The 24,882-nt window shown below is 41.7% G+C and overlaps 1 protein-coding gene across 3 annotated transcripts in view; it reads left to right on the top strand.

The window, feature by feature from the left end:
• The window catches only part of abca2 (ATP-binding cassette, sub-family A (ABC1), member 2), a 91,987-nt gene that overhangs the window by 23,972 nt on the left and 43,133 nt on the right, over window positions 1-24,882 (top strand). Inside the window, exons 2-12 of one of the 3 annotated variants that reach the window (XM_080766287.1) lie at window positions 2,378-2,471; window positions 9,576-9,687; window positions 12,938-13,101; window positions 13,918-14,039; window positions 15,122-15,226; window positions 16,284-16,454; window positions 17,953-18,174; window positions 19,207-19,568; window positions 19,990-20,149; window positions 21,002-21,130; window positions 22,795-22,962. In XM_080766287.1, coding sequence (XP_080622413.1) covers window positions 2,378-2,471; window positions 9,576-9,687; window positions 12,938-13,101; window positions 13,918-14,039; window positions 15,122-15,226; window positions 16,284-16,454; window positions 17,953-18,174; window positions 19,207-19,568; window positions 19,990-20,149; window positions 21,002-21,130; window positions 22,795-22,962 — 1,809 coding nt within the window. Of the gene's footprint in view, window positions 1-2,377; window positions 2,472-9,292; window positions 9,688-12,937; window positions 13,102-13,917; window positions 14,040-15,121; window positions 15,227-16,283; window positions 16,455-17,952; window positions 18,175-19,206; window positions 19,569-19,989; window positions 20,150-21,001; window positions 21,131-22,794; window positions 22,963-24,882 lie in introns of those variants that run through there. The other 2 variants (XM_080766286.1, XM_080766285.1) reach the window with 2 other exon arrangements.

Raw genomic sequence — 24,882 nt, 5'->3', positions numbered from 1 at the left:
TACAATAAAATTGAAATGGAGAAAGTATGTACAGTTGGAGTGGGTACAGCATTTTGTATTGCATTGTTACATGTTATACACTATACAGGATATAACGCTTTCTGAAACAAATAGCATTTATTTTCAGTCACTTAAACAAGATGTGTGCACTTAAACAAGATTCTCCAGTGTGTATTGTGTGTATGCACTTAGGCATATTTGCAAGTGTGCACAAAATACACTCTGCACACATCCCTTTCAAAAATTATAAAATAGATAGCTGTGCACTTTTATTGCCAACACCACAGCACCACTTTCATCACATCGGTAGCAGGCAGCTTTGCAGAGCTGTGGTGGTGAAGCTTTTGGCAAGCATGTCTTCTTAGCAGACGGGACAGCCTTCACACCCCAATCCCAGATCTGAAGGATCCATACCTGACACTAAGAAAACTCAACTCAATCCGTTCATCACCTGATACATGAGCAAGGCAATGGGAATCGACAAGGAGATCTTTCGCCACAGAGGTCTGTGACCGTGTAGTAAAAAATGGGGAAAACTAGAAAAGTGCTCCCATTCTGGGAGTGTTTTGCTTTTGAGACGTTGCTTTATAGTCTTGTGAGATGACGTTCTCTCTCACGTCTTCCCTGGGGTTTGAGGAGGTCATAATTTCTTGTCCCTTCTATGGATTACCTGAAACTGTTATCCACAAGGGAATAGCTATCCACTCCCCTTATGTTCTTTATAGAGACCGACAGCAGGAGAGGGAGACAGCATTTAAGAGACCCTTTAACAGCTTGAATGCCTATACAATTTACGACCGTCTTTCAGGCTAGACTGCCTATGTTTAAAGTTACCTTTGAACAGCCAGTGCACCGATCACTGAGTTGCTTGTCATGAAAATCCACTTTAAATCGCTTGTTGTAGTGTTGAAAAATATTCCAAAGTGCTGACCACAACAACAGACCGGACGGGACAGCCGTGCACTGCTAGGCAGCTCTCCCATTGTAAACAATGGGGACTCAATTTCCCATAACCCTTTGCACTTCGGAGCGACGGACCTTTTTGCGATGACATCATCAAAACGCGTCTCATATCCCATTCTGCCTGGTGGATTGCCCGTATGACTTAAAACTGATTAAAAACGTGGATTAAACAATGAAAACATAACTCGAGCAACTCGTGAATTGAAGTTCACGTGTCAAGTGTTATTTTTTTGCGGGAGGGGCCTGGTTTGCATAAAATGCCAGAAATCATAAATGTAGTGTGCGATTGGCTGTGAAACTTTGCATATACTCAAATGTTTCAAATCGTTGGGGATCTGCACTCCGAGGAGAGCACTTTTCTAATTTATGTATGTTATGTATGTATGCCTATGTACAACTGCTAGATTAAAAACCTAAAACCACGCCCAATGGGAGCTGGTCTATCTGGACAGAACAGCTGTTCCGCTCAACCCGCAGCCCCGGAGCTGCAAGATTACACTGATTGTTATAACCTTAATAAGTATACCGGTAAGCATAAACAAACTGCTTCACAAGAACAATGTTGGACGGGTGTAACTGAGATATTCACTGAGAAATATACAGTATCCTATATTAAAATGTCCTAATGGGTAATGTGGTCGGTCGGTCAGTCGGTGGACCAGCAAAAATAGCATGACATCACAGATCATACCCAAACCAAGTCAAATCTGTTGCATTCTCCCTTGTGAAAGCCACGTTAAGGAGTGTAGAGAACAATGCAACGCGGCTGTCTCTTTGAACCAGGCTGAAGGAGTGAGTAGTGGAATGAGATAGGAGGAAGTGTTCCAGGTTTCTCACTTGTTGAAGAAGGCTTAAATTAACTTGTATTATACAGTACATTGTCATCAACCCGAATCTACTGTTGGCCCTGCTGATTTTCATGACATCTGTCTCATTATAAGCATCCCATGTAAATACAGTTTTACAATTAGTCTGCGCATCCCCATGGCCAGAGTTGAAAACGACTCACTGTGGCAACGCTGCAACGTGTTTCAGCATCAGCTTAGGGTAGAACATTTGCAAAATTATCATATTTCTGAATATGTTATGGCTGCTGCTGCAGGGTGGAATACTACTATGAACCATGGGGAAGATGGGATGTACGCATTCAAATGTCAGCTCTTCTCGTGTGGCTTGCTGATACTGTATAATTCTGATAAATTGTGTGTGTGTGTGTGTGTGTGTGTGTGTGTGTGTGTGTGTGTGTGTGTGTGTGTGTGTGTGTGTGTGTGTGTGTGTGCGCGTGTGTGTGCGTGTTATTCTTTATCACAAACACAAACTGTTTAATTGACAGACATGAAAACGTCTCTCTTCCCTCCTTAACCCTCTCTCTCTCTCTCTCTCTCTCTCTCTCTCTCTCTCTCTCTCTCCCCAGTGGGTGTTGGCCTTTGAGATCTTCATCCCTTTGGTCCTCTTCTTCATCTTGTTGGGTCTTAGAGAGAAGAAACCTGCCATCTCTGTGAAGGAAGGTAGGGAGAAGCTGTTGAAGCAAAGATGGGATTTGCTGTGGCATCTGTCATTGTTTCTAAAGTGTACAGCTGTCTGTGGTTCATGTCCTTATTTATTTTGTGCTTTTGTTTAGTACTGTGCATAATTGAAGACATATTGATTTGTGATACACATACATTTCTAGAGACACATGAATGTGTTTCGATTTGGCATGAGTAATGTGTATCCCATCCTTATGGATGGTTTGGTTTCGGTCATCGTCTGTTGCACCCATTTTTGTTGGTCCATTGTTTTGTATTTTTCTGTTATTGATCTGCCTTTTTCTTGTCTTTTTCATTTGTACTTCTGTGTCTGTTTCAACCGTTCAACTTTCTCTCCATCTGTCTCTCTTCTGGGTTTCTCTGTTATTTCTCTGTTGTTTCTTTGTGACGGTGCATGTCGTGCATTGACTGCATGCTGGATGGAGCAGTGTGTAAGTGTCAAAGTCACTTTTTTAATCTCCCATCTTGATCCTGACTGACTCACTCATGATTTGAATCATGACTAATTTAATCCTTTCATTTCCTCAACAAGGATGTGTTAATCCTACCCGATGGAGGGTGTGTGTGTGTGTGTGTGTGTGTGTGTGTGTGTGTGTGTGTGTGTGTGTGTGTGTGTGTGTGTGTGTGTGTGTGTGTGTGTGTGTGTGTGTGTGTGTGTGTGTGTGTGTGTGTGTGTGTGTGTGTTTGTGTGTGTCAGTGTGTGTGTGTCAGAATGTAATGTACTGTATCTATAAGAGTGTGTGTGACACCAGAGACCTACGTGTATATTTCCACGCACACACAAGCACAAGTGTGCCAGAGTGCGTAGATAGATTAATTTGTGCTGTATTGCATCGTGTGTCTGTGTGTGTTGAAATATGATTTCACTTGCGAGCGTGTTTCTTCTTCCTAATGGTGTCACCTGTCTGCATGTTGTCAGCTCTGTGCTGACAAAGTTCTACCCAACCCACTGGGCCCTGATCTGTCACCTCCACAGAACAGATCCAATTCCACAATGTATCAAGAAGATGCTGCTAAACAGCCTCCTTGTACCCTGGTTTACTGCTTCCAGGCAAACAATATGCACTCACAAAACAGAAGTATGTAAGTTACACAGTTACAAATGGATAAATGAACACTGCTGATTGTGTAGTTAAGGCTGTAGCATACTCGGAATTAACATTAATTTTGTTCTGCTTCAGCAGATCAATAAGAACAAAATGCCGTCCTAAGAACGTTCTGTTTGAAAATGTTGTAATGAGTTTATAACTCGCTAAACTCTGACAAACTTTGTCAGAATTGGAAGGTGTGTGTGATTTATCTTGTTTTGTTTCCGCATTCTGCCCAAAGCTTGATTCTACCAGCAGAGAGTTTTGAAGAGAGAGCGGTTACGACTATAACATAGTTTTGTCCTCCTAGAACTTTGTTCAGTTCAGAAAGCCATGCCGAAGCTGGAAAAGGGTTGGCGTTGTTTGAACTTGAAGTAGAGCCTTGAATTGGGAATGGGATCCTGCGGGACCCAACACAAATCTCACTGAAGCGCCCGGGTTTTAAATGGCTGTGGCTGGGAATGGTCTGTAAAAACAAAAACAAAAAAGTGGGTCTTGCAATAAACTGGCTGAAGGAGATCAAAGCAGGAGATAATGCAGAAGCAAAGCAATAAATAATATACCGTCAAGAACGTTAGTTGTGGGTGTGCATTGTTTGGTATTAAGTGATACATAGAAGTAGCAGTTAATAGACAATAACTTACAGTAGATGGAACTCGTAGTGTTTTGTAGGTAGAGGATTTATTATGATAGGATCACAAAGAAAAACAGTATAAGGTTGATGTGTTGTGTACCGAGTTGCATGATATTTTGATACTCTGAAGGAGTAATATAAAAAATGTGTTTCACATAAGTCTGCCTCCTGGTGGCACTATAAAAGGCAGATTTGAAAAATGCATGCCACACCATGAGGCTGATTTGAAACATTTCAAGTGGCATTAGTGTGTGTGCAAAATTTCACGGATGCCATCCACGGAGTGTGTGTGTACAGTTCGCTGTGATCAAGCCAACGGTGCTGGAGATGATCTGCTCACAGACACTCGGACGGACGGACATGGTGTAAATCCGATAGTCTCCCCATGGTGCTGTAATGTCTCTCTCTCTCTCTCTCTCTCTCAGAAATTAACTGTGCGTTGTCCTAAAATAAGCTAGTGCGGGTGCGGGAGTGGGAATGGTCAGGAATGGAATGGGATCGAGCGAATGGTCAGGAATGGAATGGGAGCGAATGGAATGGGAGCGAATGGTCAGGAATGGAATGGGAGCGAATGGTCAGGAATGGAATGGGAGCGAATGGTCAGGAATGGAATGGGAGCGAATGGTCAGGAATGGAATGGGCGCGGGCGCAAGCTTGGCTAAGAAAACAGTCCCGCACAAAGCTCTAGTTTGGAGTATGCTGCAGCCTTTACTTTTAATATCCAGATTAAAAGTACAGAAAGTACAATTACGCAAAAGTAATGCTAAAAGGATAACACAAAAAGCCCTGAGGGCTTGTTTCTATTGTCCTAAGACAGATGGACAAGAAGCATTTTTACATGAACACAAACACAGTTTAGCGATGATGTGACATCACCACCTACTCACAAAAAGTGTCAACATTTTGGAACATACTGTATGATCAAAAACAGAATGACTGTTGTGTTAACTTTAGACTGATTAGTAGTCTCCATGGAAACATGCACCTACAGTAATGTCACCCTGCCATAGAGGAACATGCTCGCTGAACTGAAAAACATGAATTGTGCTAAATATATACAGTGCATATATTTTCAAATCTAAAACCGCATTTCACCTCTAAAACTAAATGGTATACATGTGACGATGCACCTGCGTTATGGCTGTACAATCTAGTGACAATTCCAACTCCAAACCAATCCTTTGGGATTTTTATGTTTTGCTGATTATGTACAATATGGAATACATAGACGAATTGTTGTCTAGGTTTTCTTCATTCCATATTTAGAACTGTACTGTGTGCTTTCTGGCAGGATACAAATTTTAATTTTTACAATTATAGTAGTGCAGCCCTAGCTTGTCCAGGTGTTTCTGTCTTACTGTGTGTAATTAAATAATTGCTGTCTGACTCATGCTGTGTGTCTGTCTCTGTGATGACTGATGACAGCTTCTGACTTATTATTCCTGATATTCAGCTCCTCTGACATACAGTTAGTGCCGGTGGTATAACTAAGTACATTTACTCGTGTCTGTACTTAAGTATTTTTTCTATTTTCTGTACTGTCTAACTTACTTCCACTCCACCACATCTCAGCCGCAAATATTATAATAGTACTCCTCCACTACAATTATTTGAACACTTCAGATATACTATAGTTACTTTGTAGATTTTGATTATTTTACAAAACATACTGTATAACATTACCCACTTCAGCCCTATTTCAGCCATTTGTAAATAGCCGATCTACAAGATCACATGCACGATGCGACATATTGTGAGCTTAGTTGTGCTATTTTCAAAAGATTGTTTTATTAATTTGAAAACTTGTGAAATGGGACATTCTGCATAATGAGTACTTTCTACTTTTAGCACTTGTACTTTATCTCACGTAAATTTGAATTCCGGACTTTTACTTGTAACAGTAAAGTAAAGTAAAGTAAAAAGTAAAGTAATGTAAAATAATAACTTTTTCCACCACTGGTTAGTGCTCCACAAGCCACCCTGGTTCCATCCCCCTTTCCCCTGTCCCATTGCCCTTAACAACTGGTGTGCGCTCCACTGATGACATGACCTTAATCTTCAGCTCATTGGCCAGAGAGATGACAGATGTCTGTGAATTTTGCTCGCTGGCCTTTATGATTTACTCTTAAATGGCGAGTAGGCTGGCCACTGATTATTGATCACTTTTTAAATGTATTTAACCAGTAAAAACACATTGAGACTGTGTCTCTTTTACAAGTGGGAACTGGCATGTCGTGGTTGGCATGGAAGGAATACACATGGGCTAAAATGTGTATGTACAGTCACTGACAAACAAAACAAACTCTCTCCTCCCCTCCCCACCCACGGCATGGGCCATCCATCCAACTCTTAATGTTGTTTTATACTCTTAAGACAGGAGTTAATAATAGATGACGTACAAAAAGACACATTTACAAGGCATTTATGCTCCAACAAAGTATCTGGAGACGTCTTTTTCATGAGCTGTCATTTGACAACTCTCAGCTGTCATCTCCATGGCAACAAGCTGAAAGCCTTGGGTTCATCCTCCAGATAGTCTTTGATATGTCATTGGTTCATACTCCAGATAGTCTTTGATATGTCATTGGTTCATACTCCAGATAGTCTTTGATATGTCATTGGTTCATACTCCAGATAGTCTTTGATATGTCATTGGTTCATACTCCAGATAGTCTTTGATATGTCATTGGTTCATACTCCAGATAGTCTTTGATATGTCATTGGTTCATACTCCAGATAGTCTTTGATATGTCATTGGTTCATACTCCAGATAGTCTTTGATATGTCATTGGTTCATACTCCAGATAGTCTTTGATATGTCATTGGTTCATACTCCAGATAGTCTTTGATATGTCATTGCTTCATACTCCAGATAGTCTTTGATATGTCATTGGTTCATACTCCAGATAGTCTTTGATATGTCATTGGTTCATACTCCAGATAGTCTTTGATATGTCATTGGTTCATACTCCAGATAGTCTTTGATATGTCATTGGTTCATACTCCAGATAGTCTTTGATATGTCATTGGTTCATACTCCAGATAGTCTTTGATATGTCATTGGTTCATACTCCAGATAGTCTTTGATATGTCATTGGTTCATACTCCAGATAGTCTTTGATATGTCATTGGTTCATACTCCAGATAGTCTTTGATATGTCATTGGCATCAACTGAACACTTGGCCGAGCAAACCAATGAAGATGTAAAACAGCCAGTGACGAATGTTTGCAACTGTATAACTATTAATACACGTTTCTTGGTCCATTTCACACCATTGTGACAGTGGTTGATTATACTGTAAACCAGCCTTCACTGTTGCAGAATGTGTTTTGCTTGACTAGGAAGTGCAGTGGGGTTATACTATACAAACTCTCTGTCCAGATTGAGTATAGTCCTGTATTGTATACTTCCAAGTGCCCAGTGTGCAGTGAACAGTGCTGCATAAAAAGGAAAGATCTATAATTAAAAAGCAGTTGTAAATGTGTGTTATAATTTATGAAGGGTGCAATATCAATCAGCAAATTATTAATTACTTGAGCTTTTAACAATATTATGTTTTATCGATTTTTCCAATCTACAGAAGCGACTTTTTATTATTGTAATAAAAAGTCATTTATTGTTCCCATTTATTTTTAGAGGAACAGATAGTTCCTGTTCCAAATAGGGTTTCTAGATTTGGATCTCTAACTTTAATTTAACATTTAATGTTATCAGGGTGTGGTTAAAGAAGGGAATATCAGCAGCAATTCAGCCAATTTCTGTTGCAGGATCAAATCTGTTCAGCACAGATGGGGGTCCGCTTAATTAATTAATTGCTAAGCATACCGAAAATAACTATTTTGAGGAATGAACATTAATAAAGTGAGGGCCTTAAAAACATTTGGTGCCTGCCTAGACCAGACGCCCAACAGGTCCATATGAGTACACACTATACTGACATTGACAAAGCGCTAATGTATATACTGTACCTCCTCTGTACTGTACCTACATCTGTGCCCATTCCTCTGTGTTAGAAGAAGCACATGAGGTACAGTCGGAAAGTTCAAGTTTAACCCATTTAGGCCTGACCTCAAACATTAAAAAACGTATTCTAAATCCTCCAGTTTTCTGAAATAAATATTTTCACGATTTTTCAAAAATAGCAGACCTACAAGCTCGTAGCGCGCCACTCGGTGGCGAGCTATGAGCTTGTAGGTCTGCTATTTTTCAATAGCTAAATTATAACATAATGTTTAAAACACCAAAAGGGGTTCCCCCCCAAAATGGGTGCACATTTATAAAAGGTGTGCAACATACAGTAGGCTACACTGGTAAAAACCTTGAAAAACTCAAATTCATCTAAATGTACTGGCTCAAAAGAAAGGAAAAAAATAAACTGTCCAACACTGTAGTATATTGTTGGTAAACTTCTACTTCTCTTAGCAGATTGAATCTTATTTCTTAGTATAAATTGCTAGAAATGTTGATGTATTATCAACAGAAGTGTATTCTTGCATTTGTAGTGCGAAGTCACAATGGATAAGAATGTGAGCTGAATACCTAAAATGTAAATAGAAAGCATAAGTGTATTTATATAGCTGATATAGCACTCCAGCACTGTTTTGAGAGAGCGATAACCAGAGGAGAATGGAGAGCATAACCTTTTCTCCTCTTAAACACAGCTAGCAGAAATAACACTGAAAAACATTTGCATTGGTAACCATGAAATTAGATATTGTGTGTTAGCAAGAGCCAACGTATTTTGTTTTTTCCGTTACTGTTCTTTCAGTCTCTCTTTCGCTCACACACACACACACACACACACACACACACACACACACACACACACTCTCTCTCTCTACCTCTGGGGGGGAGCTTGTCCGCAGCCAGCATTTACAGTGCAGACAAAAAAGAACAATATCACAAGGCCTTTTTGTGCGATAGCATGATGAAAGTGCTATTTATTGGGCCTTGACATCTGAGAGTCTCTCTGGCCATTAGCTGCTGTGCTGTCGTATCTGTGATGGCTTGCCATGTCGCTCTCTTTCTGTCTAACTCTTAACTTTCTCCTCCTTTTTCATCGTTTGGTTTTGACCTTTGAATCTTTTCTTTTCTCTTATTGACTACTACACTCGTAACACTCCCTACCTGCTTGTCAACCCTAATCTCCTCCGTACACCTCTCTCTCCTCTCTGCCCGATATCTCATCCTTTCATCCGTCCTCTGTCTTTGCCTTCCCTTCCAAACCATTCTCCTCTCCCTGCCACTTCTGCCTTCTTTCTTTTGTCCCTCTCTTCTCTGTTTGTGTTATGTTTTGTTTCTTTCCCTCTCCCTCTCCGTTCTTCTTTCCTCCATCCCTCCCGTCTCTTTCTTCCTCTAGCCTTCTACAGTTCAGCCCCGCTCACCTCAGCGGGCATCATTCCCATTATGCAGTCACTGTGTCCGGATGGACAGCGGGATGAGTTTGGCTTCCTACAGTACAAGAACTCTACGTGAGTCCACTCTGTTATTTTGAGGTTTAAGCTCAACTTTGGGGTTCAAAGGGCCAACTGGGTACTGGGTGGACGCTTTTCAGACAGGGCATTAGTCCGACATGCATCCACATGTCGGAGTAGCGTCTGCTCCCATGCTTACGGCTATGGTTAGGTACGTACTGCACCCCACTTAGATGGGGTTTTTTTTGTTTACATGTAGTTTGTACATTACCTATTACATTCTCACTTTCTGATTGATCAGTCTCTCTCTTTCTCTCGAATTTTGGGTCATTAAGTCAATATATCAAATAACACCATTCCTATTACAGTTGTGCTTGATCTATAATCATGTCATAACTTTTTGACCAACTTTTTAGAAACACTTCTTTAAAACATACACACACTCCACAGGCATGCACGCACACACGCACGGTCGCACGCATGCATGCACGAACAATGTCCTATCAAATGGCTTTGATGCCATCTCTGATTTATTTTTTACTGTCCATCTCTCTCATCCCTTCCTCTCCATTGCCCTCCCCACCCTGCTTATCTCGCCCTTTCTTATTTTCTCTCTCCATAGTTCCTTCCTTCTCTCCCAACGTCCTTCCTTCCATTTCTTTGATTCACAGCCCCTCTTCTCTCTCAATTACATTCCTCCCATCTTCCATAGCTAGTAAATTCCAAAAGTAAATAAAATTTTACTATTTTTCCAGCTAGCCATGTTTTGAAGATGATTGTTTTTCTACTTTATTCAATAGAACATTACTGATCATAGATCATAGAAGGTGAATGATGTATAATATGGGGCTGAGCTCTAATCCAGTCCTTCACTAAGGCCCCGCCGCAAGGACCATTTAACAGACTATAGAAAATGTCTCACTGTCTGTACTGTACTAAAGACAAAGGGCCAAATTCACAACGGAAATATACGACCAGTTGTAAATGAAATGCGTTTTGCCCCTCCGGGCTTGTTGTTTTATAGGTTAAAATAAAGAGGACAGGGAGCAGTGATTTCAACCATACGTATGCTTCCATCAGAGGAATGGTTAATAATTAATTTGACGACGTCGTCATATTAAAATGATTCGCGGGACAGTTGGCACTTGGGATAGCCTAATGGAAGTTTGATGCTGAGGCACCAAACTTGATTGATCTCATGGCATGATGAGATCAATGTAGTAACCTACAGTATAGTAGCCTACAGCAGCCTATTATAATTAATTAATGGCAGCGCTTCCAGCGCAGCGACATTAAAATATCCTACCTCTGGAGGAGAGCACTGGAGGTGAGCTGGTTTAAAACTATGATATGACTGGCCGACTTTTAAATACGCTGATGCCATTCAGTAATGTGGTCTTCTATTTTTTATATACTGTAGCCGATGGCCGCAGTAACCCTCCATTTTGCTTGGTTCTCCGTAGGACCACTACCAGTTGACCTGTAGTAAGTCTCATGGTCGGGGGGGTAGGACCAAGGGATTTGGGATTTGTTTATAAACATTTTGGTATTTGTTTATAAACATTTGTGATTTGTTTATAAACATTTGTGATTTGTTTATAAACATTTGTGATTTGTTTATAAACATTTGTGATTTGTTTATAAACATTTGTGATTTGTTTATAAACATTTTGGGATTTGTTTATAAACATTTGGGATTTGTTTACAAACATTTGGGATTTGTTTATAAACATTTGGGATTTGTAAGTCTCATGGGGGGGGTAGGACCACTACCAGTTGACCTGCAGTAAGTCTCATGGTCGGGGGGGTAGGACCAAGTCTCATGGGTTTTGGGATTTGTTTATAAACATTTTGGTATTTGTTTATAAACATTTGGGATTTGTTTATAAACATTTGTGATTTGTTTATAAACATTTTGGGATTTGTTTATAAACATTTGGGATTTGTTTACAAACATTTGGGATTTGTTTATAAACATTTGGGATTTGTAAGTCTCATGGGGGGGGTAGGACCACTACTACTGGCCACATGAGGCCCCCACCTAGCTTCTTAATTTTGATCTCAAAGTGCACCAGATTGAAGCATTTTCATGGCAAATTTACAATTTTTATCCGGCGTGGCAAAGCAGGAGGGGGGGGGGGGGCTCTGTATAATATGTTGCCTAGGGCCTCAAAAGGCCTAGAACCGGCACTGGTTCTCCCCCCTCTGAGGGGACAGGGGGGAGATGCCACCCCCAGGGCGCAGCTCCGCCCCATCAGCCCGCCGACTGTCCACCTTCTCGGGTCGGTACTTGACTGTCAGTCTGCTGTCAGTCTGTCAAACCGTCATGTTTGTGCACCATAGAATGCATGCATATAGGCATATAAGCGCAAGCTGCGAGATACTCGGCTATTTCATGAATTCCACACGTAACGTGGCAATCCTCGTAAATGTCCGTACTCTCACGATATGAGCGTAAACGCCGTTGTGAATTTGGCCCAAAGGCCATCATTTATCAATGGAGTGTAAATTCTGCCTTAAATTCGAGCGTGGGTTTTGGTGTACGGTCACGTTCTCGCTGTTCTCCACCAATGCAATGGTCTATATTCTCCAACTTTTTTTAATGAATATATTTTTTGCACAGTTGTTTGTTTTTGTACATATAGAATGAAAAGATAAACTAACAGAAGACAACAAACAGTGCCAAAATATTTAACATTGAAGAATAATTGTCTGGTGAGTAAAAATGCACAAAAAAGTACAAGATATTTGTAGGAAATGCCAAAGAAGAAATGTGCAGAAATGGTTTACAATAGGATGTGTTGAAGAATTAGCTTTTTAGACAAACATTGGAGCTTGAAGAAGACCATCTTTATTCCAGTGAGTGAGTAACAAATGTATAAGCACAGTCACTGAAGTACAGACAGCGGGCAATTCTCGATGGGCTGTTAACATTGTCCCTGAGGCACAGCTGCAACTAATGCACTGGTACAGAGCTTTGGCACCCCCAGCTTGGTGTTTAGAGTACAATAGTACAGCCATCCTCCCAGAAATGGCACAAGATAAGAAAAAATGCTCTGATTCTGTGGGGCCATTATGCAGATGCATGCAGCAGCAGAGTAAAAATAAAGTCCCAAATAAAACACAAGGCACAGAAACGTGTACAAAGGTTGCATTAAATACAGAAATAACACATTCAGGATCTGCACAAATTCTGCTTATGTGCAATATGTGCAAAGGTACATACTGTATGTCATAAACATGGTAAATTGTAAATACACGATTAACCGAACATCTCCCACTCACTCACACACACTTCCTCCCTCAGTGTGTCCCAGTTGTTGGAGCGGATCAGTGAGGTTGTGGAGCAGAACCAGCTGTTTACTGCAGAGCGGCCCGGACTGGGCCAGGAGCTGGAATCTCTTCAGCAGCACCTGGACAGCCTGAGCTCTGATACCACGCCGCTGGATCTATTGTACAACAGCAGCCAAGGTCTGGAAGGCACATGTTTGTTGGGGAGGGGATATCGGCCTGTCAGTTGAGACGATTCATTAAGCAGAGTTTAACATTTAAGATAGTGTTGATCATAATATACAGCACATACCTGTATCTACTTGTAGTTGTGGAATCATTGCTGATGGTGGTCTACTCTACAGCCACATACACTCTGCCTGTAGTTTATACCCAGTGATGTCAAAATACATGTGGTGGTATAGTAAACTAAGCAGTGCAGCACTACTACATAGATGGTGGTATAGTAAACTAAGCAGTGCAGCACTCACTACATAGATGGTGGTATAGTAAACTAAGCAGTGCAGCACTCACTACATAGATGGTGGTATAGTAAACTAAGCAGCGCAGCACTCACTACATAGATGGTGGTATAGTAAACTAAGCAGTGCAGCACTCACTACATAGATGGTGGTATAGTAAACTAAGCAGCGCAGCACTCACTACATAGATGGTGGTATAGTAAACTAAGCAGCGCAGCACTCACTACATAGATGGTGGTATAGTAAACTAAGCAGTGCAGCACTCACTACATAGATGGTGGTATAGTAAACTAAGCAGCGCAGCACTCACTACATAGATGGTGGTATAGTAAACTAAGCAGCGCAGCACTCACTACATAGATGGTGGTATAGTAAACTAAGCAGCGCAGCACTCACTACATAGATTTAGAGTGGACATTGTAAACATGTTAAACTACACTTATTTATATTTACTTACAGTATGTATACAGTGTGATGCATGATGCATGTGGTGTATATTGTTTACGGTATGTACTGTCTGTTTGCTCCCTTCCAGGCTTCAGCCTGGCCAGTATATTGAAGAACCAATCAGTTTTCCAGCTGTTCCTTGTCAGGAATCTCTCCCTGTCCAGTGATGCGGCCAGCCTGCTTCTCCAAACACCTCTCAGCGTCAGGGAGGTACGCTCTGCTGTGCCTTGGTCTGAACTGTTCTTGTTACAACTAAAATGTTAAGCGTGCGAGAGAGAGATAAGGGGAGAGAGAATCATGTGTCAATAATTAACAAAGTTAACATAACATTTTCTGCAAGTTTGAGTATAATCCTCTACTGCTGTGACATTACCATAACTGAACTTGTAAGTCCCAGAAGTCCTACTGTACTGTAGATAGTCCGAAATAACTCAACGTAGTACAGATTATTATTATTTTTAACCTTTATTTAACCAGTAAAAACACTTTTTCAAGTGGGAACTGGCCAAGAGGCAGAAATAAAATGACAACTTCAAAGCTACATCGTACATGTCAATTACATCCAATAATACATCCATGATACCCCATAAAGTATCTACTGTATAAAATATAATACAAAACATGCACAACACAAAACTCATGCATGGGAAAAAGTATCTTTTGTAACTGATTTCATTTTTGGTGTGCGCGCGCACACACACACACACACACACACACACACACACACACACACACACACACACACACACACACACACACACACACACACACACACACTTCCTTTTTGAAGCACCATAAAAGGTGCCTCAGTTATATAATATCCTCCCTGTTTGAGTCTACAATAGAGATCATTCTCTCCTCTACTTTCTCTCCCCCAATAGCTGTCACCGTACTGTTAATGGCTCCCTGTTTGTCTCTATTGTCTGGCCATGGCATCAGGTCGCGTCTCTTATCTCCCCCTTCATTCATTCACTTTCCTTTGGTTTCATTCCCGTTTCCCTGCTGCCATTACCCCAGCTGACACTGCTGCTCTGCCAGGAGAGCAAAACACAGCTGTTTTTCTCTGCCATTTTCTTGGCAGTGTGTGATTTATTCAGTGTTAAGAGTTCTTGTTTGTTTGTTTATTTATGTTATTGTGTGTGTGTGTGTGTGTGTGTGTGTGTGTGTGTGTGTGTGTGTGTGTGTGTGTGTGTGTGTGTGTGTGTGTGTGTGTGTGTGTGTGTGTGCGTGCGCGTGCGTGCGTGCGTTCAGAGCAGTCACCTAATCCTGTCTTCCTCTGTAATGTGCCCTAGGTGTACAACCTTATCTTTGGCACGTATCCCAAAGATGGTGGAGGTCACAGCTGGGTGCACAAGTCAAAACGCACTGGACACATGCCTGGAGTCCTTCACCTGGAGGTACACACACGTGCACACACGCATGCACACACACACACACACACACACACACACACACACACACACACACACACACACACACACACACACACACTCACAATGTGGGCTTAGCTCTGCTCAAGTAAAGTATATCAGTAAGACGCCCTGAGGGCGAGAGGCGAGGGGGTCAGATCAACATATGGAATGAATTCTGTTTTGGCATACAGTATATGGAGCATGTCTTGAGTGTACAGGGTTTGATGAGGTCAGATCAACATAATGGAATGTCAAAACAGGTCAGCTGTATACTGTATATACTGTACATACTGTATATGGAGATACTATAAGGGTGGCAGCAGGGGCAGTGTCTTGAGTGTACAGTGTTTGATGAGGGCCCTTCATTTTCGGGCCTGTTGAGAATTCTAGTTTTCGCTGGCTGGCAGGCCACTAATAACTTTGGGGCGGGAGTTTCAAAGGGAAACATCGAAGAGGAAGGACCAGTGGGGAAGGATCAACATATGGAATGTCAGAACAGGTCAGCTCCATATATGGAGATCTAATGGTTTGAGGTTTGAGGTCAGATGTAGAGTTGCTGGCCGGCTCCATTTATGCAGATCTAGGTGATGATCCAGCCTTCTCCATGTATGGCTATCCAGGATTTGATGAGGTCAGTGTTGTGATCTTCATATATGGAGACGATCATATATGGAGCGTGTCACGAGGCGTGACGGACTGACGACCATATGGTGGCGTGACGTGTCACGAGGCGTGACGGACTGACAGCCATATATGGTGTCACTGACATGTTTTGCAGGTTTTCATAGTAATCTGCGACCTACCATTATTGCAATAAATAATAGAGCAATACAATATGTGATAACCATTTTACTCTGCACCCCCTCACCCCGTACACATGCGCAGAGATGTGTGCACCCCGGCTGGCTACTTTTTTGACCCATTTGGACATTGTCATTAGTGGAACACCCTGATTATGAATATATTTGTTCCTGTCGTGTGTCATCAATGTGTCTATCTGTGTGTCTACTCCACACTGATCTGTCTCCTCCTCTATCCTCAGGACAAGCTACTGGGAGGGCTACAGAATCTGAATGGAGGACTGATTCATAAAGCTTTGCGTGACCCTAGCACAGTAACCCACAGGCAGGCCCTGCTGAAAGTCATATCCCAGGCTCTGGGCCTGGCCGGAGTTGAGAGCCAAACCGATCCACAGGGGCTGAAGGAAGTGGAGGTACAGCCAGACCCAGCTGGGAATATACTACAGCATTTCTTATTAGTAGTTTGTGTGTTGTAGACCTCTTTAGTTATAATTTAGTTAATATCCCAATTGTGCCCCTTTAAAACCCAAGCGAGCCGTGACCCTATTCTGGGGGTGAATACAGTATTGGGCAAAAATACATGCTCACAAAAAAATACATGCTCACAAAAAAATACATGCTCACAAAATGTTGCAATGTGATAGCTTGGAGAGCAACTATTGTAGGCAAAGACATTTTCTAAAGGCAACGATATAGGTTTTAATATAAGTTGTTACTTGTTAAATAAGATTATTTCAGGCGATATTCAACTACTGTGTTCATGCAGTGTTGAGTGTTTTCCATTTGTGTCAGGCAGAGGTTTACGTGCTGAATGACAAATAGCCATCAGTAACCATGTTACTACCACCGATTCTAACTTCAAGGCATGCCATAGCTCAGGGCAACATTGAGTTCAATGCATTGATAATGCACCGAGTGGTTGCATTATTCTCATCACTGCAGAGAGCTCCGAATGGAAGAAGAATTGAAAAGCTGGAAATTAATCAATTCCTAGTCTTGGAATTCTATACTGCAAAATACAGCAATATTCAATATTATCGTAGGGGGGGGGGGGGGGCATATTACAAACAAAGACACAGTGGGCAATGTGTGTGCCATCTCTCCATTCATTAATTGCCGTTATGTTTGTAGTCCCTCAGAGAGGGATTATAGTGGTTTGTAGTAACTTTGGAATATGCTTCAGCCTTAGCCCAGGAGCTAGGGAGAAATGACATTGTGGTAACACTTTATATTAAGGTCGTCTTTATAATGCATTATAGCGCATTTATAATGCATTATAATGTGCTTATAAGGTATTATAACACTCGTTATAAATGTTTATAATCATGTATAACAACTTATAACTACGTTTATAACATATTATAAGTGCTGGTCATAATGCATTATTATGCTCAGTGGAACAGTACATTATAACTATTATAACTTAGGTGGTTATAAAGGCACATAGAGAAGTGCTGTAATGTCTGTGTCATAATGCATTATAACCAATGTGTTTATTAAATGGAATAATGTCTTATAAACATCAATAATATACTATAGCATATCATACAAAGTTTGTCACTTTACTTAAAGGTCACAAAGTCATGCTATAGGGTATTATTGATGTTTATAAGACATTATTCCATTTAATACACATTGGTTATAATGCATTATGACACCGACATTTGCAGCACTTCTCTGTCGGTTAAGTTATAATAGTGCTAATATTGTGCTGTTCCACTGCGCATAATAATGCATTATGACCAGCACTTATAATATGTTATAAACGTTGTTATAAGTTGTTATACACGATATAACGAGTGTTATAAGGCCTTATAAGCACATTATAATGCAGTAATAAAGTGTTACCGATATGGTCATATTGCAGACAATAATCCTTATGATCCATCCATTCTCCCTCTTCTTGTCAAGGGGGTCCTTCTGACAGGTGCTATGTTAGAAATGCTCACCTGTGGCGAGGATGGGACTGGTGAGCTGAACAAGATCCTTCTGGTCCCTGAGAAGCAGCGGTCAGTGCTGCAGGCCTATTACAGCGTGGTCTGCGGTGGGCGGGAGGAGCAGAGGGCTGAACGTTTTGAGAAGATGAGCCAGGAGCTGAGAGATCAGATTGACATGCAGAGGGTCATCCAGAAGGTATCCGCTTAAAGCCTTCTACTTAATACCTTTACTGCCACGCTCATCAAAATAAGTGGTAACATTTGCCCAAGCAATTTCCAAAGAAACCCAGAAAAGATTAGACTCATGAGAGTGCATACCTCTGCCAGCACTATGCTTAATCTGCCCATCCATTCTCATTTCTGACCTTGACTGTGACCTCCTACCGTTTGAACGTTAAAGGGACACTTCACCCTTTTTGCAAAAAAATATATGTTAATGAAGTTTAGAAGATTTAGAACACTTTCCTGGGGGTCTTTATGTGTGTAATATGTGGTTTTAGATATTTTGTATTTTAGCAGTGAGCCCAGTGTCTCTGATGTCATGAACACCGGGCTCACTTACTTCCTGGACTACAGCCCTCCCCCTATCCACAAGGAGGAGTAGTACACATGGGAATTGTAAAAAGGGTTAAGTGTCCCTTTAAAGAACCCAAGAGTTGTGTCTTTTGTTTGGTTAATGTATTGAGCTTTTTGTGCTCTGCATATCGCCAAAACAACATTATTGTGTTTTACCACAACAATCTGGTCTTCAGACTTTATTCACTTTTACACAGGGCACACAACCTGAATGGGTTTTAACATCACATGCCAAAAGCCAATCCGAGCCTCACCAAAGGCGAGCATTTACATGCATTGATCAATGAGGAAGTATGCAGGGATTGAGTGATACAAAACAAGCACTCCTCCATTTCCGACACCACTTGGGTCCCGTCAATAAGGAAGTGAATGGCTTGCAGTGCGTTTGGTGTTTGTTCAGAAGTTCTCTGTGCATGCTCAGAGAGATTATCCAACACAACATAAATTAATGCAGGAATACTAAACAAGGGCAAGGATAGAGCAAAGATAAAGATACTCTACATTTTAGGGATACTTGCGGGGGAAGAAAGGATTTATACTTGACATGTACATTTAGTTTTTCATCTCTCCTGCTTTCATTCTACCCCTCCCTCCATCTATCTCCACCTCCTCCTCCTCTTCCCCTTCCCTTCCTTGTACCTCTTCCTTCCAGCTTCGACTGGAGCAGACCAACTCCTCTGGCCCTCTGTCCCAGTCTCACCTGGCAGCCCTTCTGAAGGACCTGGCTGATGTGGAGAGGCTCCTCAGGGACGTGGACCTCCTCTCCGGCCTCGCACGCCTCCTCCCCAAGGGAGCCTGCGCTGGCCGCGCGTCCCCATCCCCTTCCAACATCTCCTCCTCTTGGCCCTTTAACGCCACAACCTGGGGTCCGAACGCCACCGACATTCCCGGAGACGAGGCGGAGGAAGGAGGAGAAGGAGCTGGGAAGGGGGAAGCAGAGAACCCCCACTCTCAGTTCTCAGCCTTTGTGCAGCTCTGGGCAGGACTGCAGCCCATTCTGTGTGGAAACAACAGGTAGCTGTACTCCAGCAAGGATTTAGTAGATTGTTAAAGTCCTTCCAGCAAGATAGTCCATCTTGTGTGAAGGAGGCAGCTCACCTCCAAACAAAAGTGAAACGCCACACAGACAAGTGGATAAAACGTGTTTGTATGCATCATGAGTATTAATTCAACTCTCTGAGCTAAATCAACACTGAGAATTATACTACTCTCAAGTCTCTATGTGTTTCATGGTAATTTTCAAAACATTGCATTTTGGGAGAAAATCACTGCCAACTTGAAATGGAGGAAGACCTTTTTCTTGGAAACAAGTGACATGGTGACCATAACTGTAGATTCAATCTAGCTCAACAGTGGGTATCACTCCAAATGTAGGAATACAGTGCATATACCGGTATATAGAATAAGCTTTTAACCCATGATCTATCCTATACAGGATCATTGAGCCCGAAGCTCTAAAACAGGGCAATATGAGTTCCTTAGGCTTCACCAGCAAGGAGCAGAGAAACCTGGGTTTACTTGTGCATCTGATGACTACAAATCCCAAGATCCTCTATTCTCCCATTGGCTCCCAGGTGGATAAAGTGATCCAGAAGGCAAGTACTACAGATAAAGCTTTGGCTTTGTGAGTGCAGTTGTTTCACAGTTGGTGTAGGCGTATACAAATCATCATTATAAACAAACAAAGGCTTTGTAAACTTGTAGTTGTTACTTTGCTCAACAATGTACTATTATGGTTAAATTCTTAACAGTTTACTGTGTCCAATGTCATAATTCTTTACTGATGGATGCTACAACCACCACCAGAGAAACTTACATTGAATTCAAGGGTTAATGGGAGCAGTGTCATCATTTGTATGTCATGCTCCAGACATTAATCATGCAGTGTACACAAGCTGTGGGGTGGATTTCACACCAAGTCAATGACTCAACTGATTAATGTCCCTATAGCTTCTTGTGCTATCCCGCTGCTTCCCTAGAGGTCCAGAATACCACGTTAGCACAATCTGCCATTGATTCTCTGTAAGTTACCTGGGCCTCGCTCATGGCAGTGGCTCCATAGATCTACTATCTTAGCAAGTGGACTGGAAAATGTGAGAGCGATGTGAGGAAGAGTGGGACATATAGAGGGAGGAAGGTAGGAATGCAGTAATAGGCTATATTAAGACACAAGATAGAGGGAGGGATGCAGGAGTAAGCTATATTAAGACACAAGTGAACAGTGAGGAAGAGTGAGAGACTGAGGGAGGAAGGGAGGGATGCAGGAGTAAGCTATATTAAGACACAAGATAGAGGGAGGGATGCAGGAGTAAGCTATATTAAGACACAAGATGGAGGGAGGGAGGGATATGGGAGTAAGCTATATTAAGAAAGAAGTGAACAGCCCCCTGAGAGGGCTCATAATATACTAAACTAGGGTTATTTAATACCTGCATCGCTTTTCTTAGGCCAACGAGACATTTGCATTCGTGGGGAACGTGACCCACTATGCCCGTGTGTGGCTCAACATTTCTGCCCAGCTCAGGACCTTTCTGGAAGAGGGCAAGCTGCACCACCACCTGGTCTGGCTACAGCAGGTATATTAAAAACATCTTGATCGGGGTAAATCAACTTAACATTGTTTCTCTGTTTATCTGAAATGCATACCACGATGGGCTAGTTAGGACCCCAAATCACACCTTGGAAAGCATGAGTGTCAGGTAGTTACCCCCCCTTTTGATTTACATCAAAAGGGCATGTGAGCTCAAACCCACAATTCAACATTTTGGTTTTAAGATGTTGATATTCATTTTGTATTCATCCTTAGGACCCCAAATCACACCTTGGAAAGCATGAGTGTCTATTTCAAACAAAGTGTCATAATTTGACCACCAGTATCAGGATGTTGATATTCATTCATCAGCCAACACTCCCCACTCACAGGTAGTACCCCCCAGAGAGGACGTATAGGGCCTTAGTCCTACTCCTCCTCCCAGCCAACACTCCCCACTGACAAGTAGTTTGGGCATGTGAGCTCAAACCCACAATTCAACATTATCAGGATGTATTAGGATGTTGATATTCATTCTTCAGACTCACAGGTAGTAACCCCCCCCCCCCGCCCAGAGAGGATGTATAGGGCCTTAGTCCTACTCCTCCCTGCCCAAATCACACCTTGGAAAGCATGAGTGTCTATTTCAAACAAAGTGTTTTTTGACTGGGGGGGGTCATATTTTGACAGCAGGAATTGCCTGTCATAATTTGACCCCCCAGTATTAGGATGTATTAGGATGTTGATATTCATTCATCAGCCAACACTCCCCACTCACAGGTAGTCAAGTGGGTATGGAGCACTGGTTCCCAATACAGATCAAGTGGGTATGGAGCAGTGGTTCCCAATACAGATCAAGTGGGTATGGAGCAGTGGTTCCCAATACAGATCAAGTGGGTATGGAGCACTGGTTCCCAATACAGATCAAGTGGGTATGGAGCACTGGTTCCCAATACAGATCAAGTGGGTATGGAGCACTGGTTCCCAATACAGATCAAGTGGGTATGGAGCACTGGTTCCCAATACAGATCAAGTGGGTATGGAGCACTGGTTCCCAATACAGATCAAGTGGGTATGGAGCACTGGTTCCCAATACAGATCAAGTGGGTATGGAGCACTGGTTCCCAATACAGATCAAGTGGGTATGGAGCACTGGTTCCCAATACAGATCAAGTGGGTATGGAGCACTGGTTCCCAATACAGATCAAGTGGGTATGGAGCACTGGTTCCCAATACAGATCAAGTGGGTATGGAGCACTGGTTCCCAATACAGATCAAGTGGGTATGGAGCACTGGTTCCCAATACAGATCAAGTGGGTATGGAGCACTGGTTCCCAATACAGATCAAGTGGGTATGGAGCACTGGTTCCCAATACAGTGGAACGTGGATCCATTATCGTGGGACTCGCGACTGAATATGTCATTAATTTTTGTTTCCTAAATTTTGTCATTATTGTTTTAAAAAGATTTTCTGAATATTTCCAAAAAAGAAATCACACATTTGTATGAGTTGACAACAATAAAATAAATTCCCTAAATTAGAAAAACAACGTTTATGAAGTAGTGAAATTACTAGATCTGTGAGTCTTGTGAGCTTTATTTTCACTAGTTTGGGCCCCAGGATTTCTGTTTTGGGTCTTGAGCTAAACAGTTTGGCAACCACTGGACAGAGAATGGATTGACCTGATCTGTTAACTCTCTCCCCCCCAGCTGTCCTCAGAGCTGCGTAGACACCCGGAGCTGCTAAATGCGACAGACAGCGAGTTGATGCAGGGCCTGCTGGAGGGCAATTATACCCTTCCTAACACAAGCACCTTACTGGAACAGCTAGACACCATAGACAATGCAGCCTGTGGCTGGACACACTTCATGTCTAAGGTATGTAGATGCAGATATTGTATGGAATCTAATTTATTATCATTATTATAGCAGCATTACTATAATTTGCAAAGAAAGAAACACACATGGTTTTGCCAGCCATGGACTTCAGTTAGATACTGAATTATTTTTATTTATTTTATTTAGAAATGTAACTACAATGATTAGTTTTAAATTTAAATTATCATTCAGATTGTAGTACTGTAAGCCATAATTTGCTACTGAAACAACCAACTGTACCCTCAGGGAACTATATATATTAGCCATTGATCCACTTGTAAGTCAAAGGTGACAGTCACCATACAGTATTACATCCATGGACATTAGACACCAGCACAGTGGACCTGCAGTCCACAGAGAGACAGTCTACTATGGGAAGCCTTGACACAAGCAAGAGGCACAGAAACACAATCTTATCGAGCCAAACTCAGACAGCTACCCTGCAGTAATATGAGTTCTGCTGCCCTATAGGCTCCATTAAGACCTAAGGCCGAATCTAAAAATGTCTTCTAAATCCTAAAAGTTTAATGAAAACCGTATGTTGTGATATAATTGGTGCTCAAACATCTTCATGTCGAGGGCCCTCAAAGTTATATGTATTTTGCCGCAGACCCAAATATTTGTTCCAGGCACCCCCCAGAAGCAAAATGTTTGCATTAAAAATGTATTCTGGTATTCATTTTTTTTAATGTTCACGATTTAAAAAGAATATATAACAGATCTGCTATTTTTGAATAGCCAAAGTATAAAATAATGATTAAAGGACCACTTCACCACTTTTCAACCTATCTTCATATAATAGGTCCTCCTCACTAATAATCATATAATCATATCAATAATCATAATGGCACGGTTTTTTTCTACTCAGTCTGTGTCTCATAGGAGGGCTGTGGGAAGTTTAGAAACCGTCTTCCAGTGACATCATCATTAGGCTTATTATTTTTTAAACAAGAATTTTTTTACAAAAATGTTTAGATTTTCATTGTGAGAATGATGGCTTCCATTTTCGCATTGCCACTTTTCAGGACTAGAAAGCCTGCAGTTTTTATTAGCTTGTATTCCCCATCGATGATGTCACTGGAAGACGGTTTCTGAACTGCGCAACTGTCTGTGTCTCCTATGAGACACAGACAGAGTAGAAATAAATTGCGCCATTTTTTTCAAGATTATTAGTGAGGACCTATTATATGAAGATAGGTTGGTTTCTGGGCATGTCATACTGTAATAACCACATGAACCCCAGCAGCCCTGCTCTGGGCATGTCATACTGTAATAACCACATGAACCCCAGCAGCCCTGCTCTGGGCATGTCATACTGTAATAACCACATGAACCCCAGCAGCCCTGCTCTGGGCATGTCATACTGTAATAACCACATGAACCCCAGCAGCCCTGCTCTGGGCATGTCATACTGTAATAACCACATGAACCCCATCGGCCCTGCTCTGGGCATGTTGTAATGGATGAACATTCTGTGAAAATAGGCAGAAATGCGCCTAAAATAACAAGCTCACAAAGCGTTGCAATGCGATGTGTTGTGAGCCTGTGCATTGGCTATTTTTGGCATAGATATTTGGTGAGGACAGAAAAAAGGAGGGTGTGCAAGTAAAGACCGCTGGCGGCCCACTGTCAACTAAGTAAAGGTTGAAGTGGTGACGCTGTAGTTTTGTGTGCTGTGGAAAATATTCCTGTCCTTCTATATTTCTTCCATTGCATGTTACAGTATTTACAGTAGTGTCCTGCTAACTGATAATGATGTATGCTGTCAAATGTAAAATACATTTCTGTTCTGCAATGTTTTATGTTATATTACATGAGTGCTCTATGGCAGTGAGCATGCTTTGTATTATTGAGATTATACACATAGACAGCTATGTGTGTGGCTGTGTCCGTCGCTGGCTGTGTCCGAGCACGAAATTA

The sequence above is a fragment of the Protomyctophum bolini genome, assembly GCF_963924005.1.
Source record: "Protomyctophum bolini genome assembly, chromosome: 6".
Classification (NCBI taxonomy): domain Eukaryota; kingdom Metazoa; phylum Chordata; class Actinopteri; order Myctophiformes; family Myctophidae; genus Protomyctophum; species Protomyctophum bolini.
This window is presented reverse-complemented; position numbering and strand designations above follow the sequence as displayed.